The sequence below is a fragment of the Delphinus delphis genome, chromosome 8 (assembly GCF_949987515.2).
Source record: "Delphinus delphis chromosome 8, mDelDel1.2, whole genome shotgun sequence".
Taxonomy (NCBI): domain Eukaryota; kingdom Metazoa; phylum Chordata; class Mammalia; order Artiodactyla; family Delphinidae; genus Delphinus; species Delphinus delphis.
In genome coordinates, this window is record NC_082690.1 from 61,631,359 (window position 1) to 61,640,953 (window position 9,595).

The 9,595-nt window shown below is 42.8% G+C and overlaps 1 protein-coding gene across 1 annotated transcript; it reads left to right on the forward strand.

The window, feature by feature from the left end:
• Positions 1-7,472: 7,472 nt before the first annotated feature.
• LOC132429078 (olfactory receptor 51H1-like) lies at positions 7,473-8,425 on the forward strand. Its single transcript, XM_060017283.1, is given in 2 exon segments — positions 7,473-8,019; positions 8,022-8,425. Coding segments are annotated over 2 exon segments (951 nt in total).
• Positions 8,426-9,595: the final 1,170 nt, after the last annotated feature.

The following is a 9,595-nucleotide window of genomic DNA, read 5'->3' on the forward strand; positions in this document are numbered from 1 at the left end:
TTATCGCTGGGCTACTTAGGGGCTGGCTCTTTGGGAAGGAGCAGGCGTACTGTAGTCTCCTCTGGCGGCCCCTCTGAGAAATCATCAGGATGTACTGCTTGATGCTCCCTTCCAAGTCCCAGGGCTGCCTGGCCCAGCACTCAGGGGGTTCAGGAAGTTCAACTATGAAAATCTCTTGGCTTTGCACGCAGATCTCAGCAGACCTGTTACTTCCCTACCTCCATCAGGAGGTTTATAAAGTACTGGTCTTTATTGACACAGCAGAAAATGCTTTTCACAAACACCGGTTCAGATGAGAGGAGACACAAGCTCTGGAGCCATGGTGAGTGCCGGGACCGGGGTGTCAGAGCTGGGGCCTGGGGTGAGGGCACTGAGCCTGGAGGCTTTGCGCCACTGCCCTACACCAGCATCTCTTCCTCTGGGCGGCACTAAATGGTCTCTGCTCAGGGCAGGCAACTACCCTCCAGGTCTTCCCATAACCTGAGAGGTGAGAGTTACCTCAAGGCCTTTGCCATCCTCCTTTTAATAACATAATGGGCTTGGGTGGGCATCGCTAGTGAGTTCTTATCACATCAACGTCCTTTCTGAGCTTGACAGTTCCTTGCTGAGAAACATGGTCACCTCATGATAAAAGGAAACACTGAACCTTCTCAGTCCTCAACCAACTAGCCAAACTGACGCTACAAGCTCCAGATTCCCCAGATTCACCTGCAGGGGCTGCTCCTTGCACAGGCTTAAACTGACAGGTTTCCTGCAGCCTACTGTGGGTCTTCTGATTATGGGGCAAAGATAGTCATAAATGATAGACTCTGCCTTAATTTGGGGTCGAGCTGCGTGAGCAAACCTCCCCTTAGGCAGCATATTTTGACAAGTTTGAGCAGGCATAGAGGGCCACTTTCTAGCTCATCCTTAGCTAACTCAAGGTGAGAAGGCTAGTAGCTATGCAACAGCTGATCAGAGTTAACGTTCATTAAGGGATTAGGAATTCTTGGTGACCTCATTTAACCTCAGCACAACTCAGTGCGAGAAATTTCTCTTTTACAGATGAGAAACTTAGGACAGAGAAGTGTTAAGAAATTTGCCCATGGTCATATAGTTAATCAGTAGTAAAGCCAGGATTTAAACTCAGGCGGTCTGGGTCTGGAGCATGTACTTCTACTATGTACTGCCTACCCTGGATAAGATATATGTAAGATGCCAACCTATCCCAGCCCCTGGAATGCTAATGTGACGAGACTCACGATTTTAATAGAACATCCATTATTCATGCTATTTAAGACATTCAAGGAAGTTAAAGAGATATCACATTTACAGACATATCAGACATCCTTAGCAGATCTATCTTTGTTAATCCTGGAGGGAGACTCATAGAAGGCTGTGTTACAACGTCTTCACAGGTACTGGTGATTTACACAAACAAGCCTCTAAACCAGATTGATTCTACCTACCTACCTACTTACCTATCTACCATTTTAACTTAAATATTATTCAGTACTAGAGACATTCTTGATCCATTCCAGACCCTGGCATCTCTTCCTAAATAACCAGGCTTCACCAGTTAAATCTAATCAAGGATTTTGGTTGACAGCTTTTGAAATGAGGCAACACTTATATAGTCAGATTTGAAGGGGGTCTCCTGTTAAAAAACATTTAAAGAGATCAAGTAAAGAAAAGAATTTTTAAAAGACTGATGGGATCAGATTTATTTAATAATCATGATTTTTTTTTTGTATATGGATCCCAAATCTGTAAACAAACTAAGACTTTTAGAAGAATTCCAGTTTTATTCCTTTACTCAGATTTCACTGAAATTTCATTGCTAGCTTTCAGGATTTAAGTCTTGTCTTAAAGTAGCGGCCTCTGAGCATCTCTTAGTTTATATGTAGTGTGGGGTGGACATCTCTCCACACATTCCTTCTTCAGCCCTAGAACATAATAAAGCTTAACACTTCTAGAAAGCAGCAGGAGATGGAGGGGGTCCGAGTTGTTTCTGAGGAGGTAGAGCCCCTGCAGACAGGTAGTGGCTTCCCAGTTACAGGTGCCCGACCTAGACAGGTTTGTGCTAAGCTCATTTCCGAGCAGAAGTATTAGAGCTAATCTTGGCTAAAGCACAACAGTATCAAGGGCTTGGGGAAAACTTGGATCCCCGTCTCCTGATAGTTTTTGCTAGGCTAGGACTGCAGTGTCAGGGCCTATTTTTCTGTAACCTCCCTTTTGGCCCTAGGCCTGGGGCTTCTTCAGTCCCAGGACTCAGCTGGCAAATCCAGAGGCTTAAAGCCTTACATCCCCTTGGGCATTAGTTGCCATAGGACTCTTCTTGTGGGAAGAGGGTCTCTAGCTTTCTCTAAGCTGGGTCATATCTTTTTGGTGGCTCATAATTTGGCCTTGAACCATCTGGGGACAGACTTCCTTGATTAGATAAATATAATCTTTGCACTATTCCTGGTCTTCTGGAACCTGGATGAGTAAAATGGTGGAGGGGCAGAGAGTGTAGTTTAATTTTTTTTTCACTCATCCTTGAAAGGGTCTGCTATGCATCGATTCTCTCTCTCCATCCCTTTCTTTCTTTCATTGTTTCCTCCCGCAGGTAGTTTTATCGCGTTTTTCTTTTGCTTTCTCAGGAGATTACTTCTTTGAGGAGGACATGCTTCTTCCTAAGCCATAAGCCTGTAACTAAACTCATGCAGTGTGCGATACAGAAATTGTCAGTATGCACGTGGGCCCCTTATAGTCTTAGAACTTCAAGGATTGATGTATAGAAGCAGTCAGGGAGGAGGTAGGAGTGGTAAATGAGATCTTATAAATCTGTAATCCTATTTCATCTTCTTTGGGGATGAGAATTTGCAGCTTTCATAATAATAGCCATCATAGCTAGCAGACAGAGGCAGCATAACACAGTGCTTAAGAATGTAGGCTCTGAAGTTACAGCACAGGGAACTTGACTCAATATTCTGTAATAACCTAAATGGGAAAATAATTTGAAAAGGAATAGTATATGTATAGCTGAATCACTTTGCTGTACACCTGAAACTAATACAGCATTGTAAATCAACTATGCTCCAATATAAAATAAAAATTAAAATAAATAGAAATTAGAGGGAAAAAAAGAATGTGGGATCTGGAATCCAACTGCTTAGATTTAAACCCTGGCTCATCCACTTTCTTACTTCATGATCTTAGACAAGTTAGTCAACCACTTGGTGCCTCAGTTTTCCTATATGCAGAATGGGAATGGAAATGGTTCCTACCTCATAAGGCAGTAAATACTTGATAAATATCAAGCATTATTATTTTTAAGTGCTTATTATGTGCCAGGCACTATGCTAAGTGCTTTGTATGTATTCTCAATCTCTATATTGATTTCAAGAGACAAATATTATTTTCAAAGATTTTAGAGAGGAGAGTGCTGAGAGATGGACAGATGCATGAGCTTTGGAGTCAAATGGGACATTCTTGAAACCAGTCTCTTCTGCTTCCTCTTAATGGGGTCACTGACAGGTTTCCTCATCTCTGAGGCTCTATTGCCTCATCTACGGAAAGGGGATGACGCCACTCACAGGCTTTGTTTTTTTTCTTTTTAAACATCTTTATTGGGGTATAATTGCTTTACAATGGTGTGTTAGTTTCTGCTTTATAACAAGGTGAATCAGTTATACATATACATATGTTCCCATATCTCTTCCCTCTTGCATCTCCCTCCCTCCCACCCTCCCTATCCCACCCCTCCAGGCGGTCACAAAGCACTAAGCTGATCTCCCTATGCTATGCGGCTCTCACAGGCTTTGGAAGGAGGTGGACGTCATGAGATAAGGGGCATGAAAATCCTAGGTGTCTCTGCTTATTGTTACATTTTAATAAATGCCTACTGTGTGCTAAACAGTTTATAGTCTTTCCCATGTTCACAACCACTCTGTGAAGTCAGTGTTATTGTTCTTTTTTTGTTTTTTTTACATGATAAACGCACAACTTTTTGTTGAATTCCTTGTCACCCTGCAGCATTAGAACAGGGGGAGGAGAATGCAGCCTCCCTTGTATCACACACTGCTGAATTCTTGGGTGCAGGTGCGCTGTGCAAGGTAAATTGGCCATTGTATTCAGACGATGAGCCACATCCTGTGTGGAAAGGTTGGAAGAACCGGGAGTGATGGAAGCAGAGAGGCCTGGCTGGACTGGTTTGAAGGCCACTTCTCTTAGCATATGACTTCACTCTGGTCTCAAACCTCTGCATCTGCTTTAAAGGGAGATGGGGTTGGAGGGAGGGGACAGAAAAACTGGCCTTTAAATTATCCTGAGGACAAAGGATCTAATAACCACAAAGCGCCAGAATTGCTTTTTCTTCTATGAAGCAGTTAAGCGAGTAGCCTTTGTCTTTAGGCCAGCTTGGATTTAAATCCTGGATCTATCACCTAACATCACGACCTTGGGGAAGTTACTTAGCCTCTCTGAGACCCAATTTCTTCATCAGAAAATGGGAAAATATACCACAGGGTCAGAGGTTTAAGTAAGCATAGGTGTAGAGAGCATTTATAAAAGACAAATGTGTTTTTTTCTGACTCTTACTATTATTTAGTAAAAAAAAAATAAACTTAGGACCCTGAAGAAGTGTCAGAAAGCAAGAGACCTGGCAAAAAGGGGAAAAAATAGGGTAAGGCAAGGTGTATTTAACCCCAGCACAGTGATGCAGGGATCTCTAGGGACCACAGAGAAAGAGGATGTCCAAGTTGCTTGAGAAGGTCCAAATGCTTGAGAAGGCCGTTCTATTTTTCAGGCGGGATTGTGGGCACTTGGGTGTCATTTTACTCTGCTGTGGACAGAAGCTTTGTGCAAAACTATATGATGCCATATGGAATGACAGTCCATGAAAACATTGCTCGCAGGTGGGCCTCAAGCTGCTATTTTTGTATGGGTTAAGTTGCATCTGGAGAAAAAGCCTTTCTGTTTGGGCTCCGGCCTATCAGGTAATGTATGACTTGCCTGACAGTTTGGGAAATGTTTCAGAGCTTTCTGATAGCACATGGCCTTGAGAATCAGGGCTGAGCTGAGATCAGGATCATTCACTCTGGCTTAACAGCAAGTTATTCAGCCTGAGACTCGGCTCTTTACTGTGAAGATGGTAGGGAACATCCTTACTCAGTGTCTGAACATAGTCAAGAGATGATAGCAATTACTCTTACTATCATTGCGAATAATCATCATCAGAAACCAGGTGGTGGAATCGCACATGCTCCTAGTGGAACAAATAAGCACATTCTTTTAGGGGACTCCTGCTTTACGTGAGCTTTCATTGCTATATGCTGTTTCCTGGCACAGTTTTTGACACATAATGGAAAGTCAGTTTAGTAAGACGGTGATTGTAAAACGTAAATCAAACCATCTATTCATTCCTTCAATAAATAGACATAAAGTTGAGTGGAGGGAGGCAGACAGGAAAGAGTATATATATAGATAATGCATGACATATACAGGCAAAATCAGGATAGTGATTATCATTGAGAGGATGGCGTGACTGGAAGGGGTAACAAGGGAATTCTGGGAGGCTGACAATATTCTGTTTCTTGATCTGGGTGCTTGTTACGTGGGTGTGCTCACTTTGAGGAAATTCATCAAGTTTTACATTTAGGAGATGTAGGCTTTTCTATGTGTATTTTATATTTCAACAAAAAAGACATTTTAAGAATTATCAAATATGGTAAGTTTGATGAGTAGAATGATAGCCTATGAGTAGCATTTATAAGGCTTAGGGGAGAGGTGACTGTATAGGCTACAGATGTCGGATGAACAAGGTCCTTCCTCTTCTGGACCCAGTATAAAGATCTTACTTAGACCTGATCCTGAAGCATCAGGGACCAGTGAGGATCATTAAAGTTATGGTAGGAGATATATTCCTGAAGCAAATATGATCACTGTGTTTCCTCCCCAGGCGCATACTCATTTCCATGTCCATGCTTGCCTTTTCTTCAGTATTCTGATCATGATTCGAATGGAAATTTAGAAGGTGAATCAGAATACAGAAAGACTGAAGAAAGTGGGATAGTTAGGAGGCTGTTATAATATTAAGGGAAATGATGGTGATTTGGGCTAGATTATTTTCATTGGGATCTGAAAGGAGGGGATAGTTCAAAGTTGACTTGGGGAACGTATTACAGAGTGTTTTGTTTGTTTTGTTTTCCTGGAGTTTTCATGGATAACAGGAAAGGGAGGAAGGCCCAACAGGTCTTAGAGGGTGAACTCGGGGGAAAGGGGAATTATAATTTGTGGTTCTGCTGGACGTTCAGTTTACAATGCACACCAATGTGAAGATACTTAATAGACAAATGGAGACAAACGTTCCCATTGCAGAGGAAAGAAGTTGGGGAGGCTTTGCAGCCCAAAAGTGTTATGTGAAGTAATGGGAATATATGAGCTTACACACTACACTCTGGGCTCCTTGCTAAATGTTATTAACCCTGGGGTTCTGGAAACTCATGATTCTCTGCCTGGCTCTGTAGGTGATGCCCCTCAAGACCTGTCAGCTTCACCCTCCAGCCCCCAACTCTGGAGAACTTCAAAGCACTTGGTGCTGTCATAACAGCTCTTATGATAAGAGGGATGAAAAAAAAGATATTTAAGAGAAAAGTGCCTTCTAATTAAGCCCATGGCCATAGGACTGTCTCAAAGGCAAGGTCAGAAGAAAATGTACAAGTTTAAGCAGCCAGTGAGGTGGAGGTGGGATTGGGTAAGAAGGAGTTTAACAAAAGTGAATTCATCTCAGTTCCCATCTTGTTTACCAGATTTAGCTTCAAAGAACTGTTGAATACTTCCTCTAGGCCAACCCACCTTCACGGGAGATAAATTTGTCACTATTGAGCACATTGGATAGAACCTTTGCGCTCCAAAGGCTTTTCCAGAAAAGAAACACAGAAAATGTTGATTCTTTAACAGCGCCAGAGGAAAAAACAACCAGCCTCCTCAGAGGGTGGTTTTGAAAATACATCATTTGTTTGAATGTGTCTCTTTTGTTAACAGGTAGGTCACACTATGGAAAACCTGTCTCTAAGAATAAATAGAAATGGAGTCTAAACTACTTGTTCCTAACATCATACTAAATTTAAACAGAAAATTATTCTCCCTTCTTCATTATTTATTTTGAGAATACAGTCTGGAGATAGGCTTTTGGGTATAGCTTAAGTGAGAAAGGAGGTTGTTTATTTAGGTCAAAGAGAGAATAGATACTGAGAGGCTAAGGCAATAAGCAGAGATTAGCTCATAAAATTTATTCAATATCACTTTATTCAAGGAGAAGATTAAATTATACAGAAAATGGAGGGAATGGAGCTCCTCAGAGGAATGAGTTTTCTCTCATGGCATGAGAAAGGGTGACGGGGCAGCTCTTCCTTTCCAGCCCTTAGTACTTGGTAGGGACTTTATAAGTGATGATCAAGTGAATGAATGCTTCTTACATATAGGGTGGACAACTCCCTCCTGGAATCACTATGGTTTCCTGCAACACCAGCACTTCTGGTTATTCTACCTTCCTCCTCACTGGCTTCCCAGGTCTAGGAGCGTCTCATCATTGGGTTTCCATCCCCATCAACCTCAACTGTGTGGTTTCCATCCTGGGTAACAGCATCATCCTCTTCCTGATCTGCACAGATCCAGCCTTACACGAACCCATGTACATCTTCCTGTCCATGCTGGCAGCCTCTGATCTGGGCCTCTGGGCCTCCATCTTCCCCACCATGGTGCAGCTCTTCTGGCTGGGTGTTGGTGAGCTGCCCTTCAATCTTTGTGCGGCACAGATGTTCTTCATCCACACGTTCACCTATGTGGAATTTGGTGTGCTGCTGGCCATGGCCTTTGATCACTTTGTTGCCATCCGGGACCCTCTGCACTGTGCCTCAGTTCTTACCCACTCAGCCATGGCCAAAGTGGGGCCTGCCATCCTGGTGAGGGCCATCCTGCTCAATCTCCCAGGACCCATCCTCCTGCAGTGTCTGCTCTTTCCCCAGATCAGTGTACCCTCTCACTGTTACTGCCTTCACGTGACCTTGTGGGTTTGGCCTGCTCAGAAACTCAGGTCAACAGCCTGGTTGGCCTGGTCTCCATCCTCCTCTCTTTGGGCTTTGACTCTTCCCTCATCATACTCTCCTTTGCCCTGATCCTACGGACTGTGCTGAGCATTGCATCACCTGGGAAACGACTAAAGGCACTCAACATGTGTGTCTCACACCTCTGCATTGTTCTCATATTTCACTCGCCCAAGCTGGGGCTGTCTGTGTTGCACCGAGTAGAGAAGCACAGCTACCCTGCTCTGGCAGTGCTTATGGCCAACCTGCACTTCTTGGTTCCGCCCTTCATGAACCCCATTGTCTACTGCATCAAGTCTAAGCAGATCTGTCAGGGCCTCCTAAAGCGCTTCCAGCAGAAAAGGGTTGATGTATCGTAGAGCAGCAGAAGGACACAGTGGCACACAACCCCTGTGGGTCAACCTGGATCTCGGGGGAGGATTAGTGGTGGAGTTAACTTTTGAGGTTTCTGAATGTTTCAGATCTTACCACTGAGCCTTTTGTGGGGCAGCATCAGCTTCTATATTTACCGTTTTGGGGGACTGAGATCATTGGAAAGCATATAGAAGTATCATCTTGGTAATCCTCTTGTTGCACTGATCAGAGTTGAACTCTTTCATACTCATATATACTGTAACATCTCCTTGCCTAGAGGACTCACTGAGAGGATGTGTGTGCGTATCTATTCGTGCAGGCACTTCTATCCTTTTCCCCACTGAATTTTACCCCGACCCATTTCATTTCAAACCTAAGGAAGAACTATATTTCTATTCTATTACGTATAATAAGAATATTATGTGTAAGTAAGCTATATTCACCTTAATACTAGCCCTCTTCTCCCACATTTAATATTAACCAGCTCATATACCAAGAAATAGAAAAGGGGAGTGGTTGGTGGGAAACACGTAGGATAATACTGTACCTGCTGAGTTCACTTAGCACCTATTTACACCTTAGGGCGTGGCAGTTTTCTTTTGGTTCTCTTCATGTGTGTTTCTGCTTTGAGCTAGAGAGAAAGTTTGGTGTTGCCAAGCCCAGGAAAGCTTCTCACTGTCCACTTAGATTTTCTTATGATTAAGTATTGATATTTGAAATTATGGTTAGGGCCACATTCTGAGCCTGCATTAGAGCCCACATGAGGAAAAAGTCCACATTTGTTGCTAGATTCCATCGTTTTTTTAAGAAAGAATTTCACCTAGGATTTACAAAATGTCGGTCTCTAAAACTGCCAACCCTATCAGGTATGATTAATAAAGATTTAAATATTAATTTTCACATTCTGATGTCACTACTTAGTAACTGCATGATGGGTGAGCCATTCCCACGCATGAGACAATGAAAGGAATTCCTTCAGCATTAACAGCTCCTATCTTTCAGGGCTTTATTATTTTTTTTCTTCCTTCCTGAGGGGAGTTCTTTTTATTGATTCTTTTTTTTTTAAAAAAGCCAGTTTATTGAGGTATGATTGGCATATTAAAAGCTGTGCATATTTATTATATACAACTTGATGGGTTTGGCGATAAGAGGTCTACCGTACAGCATAGTCCCTG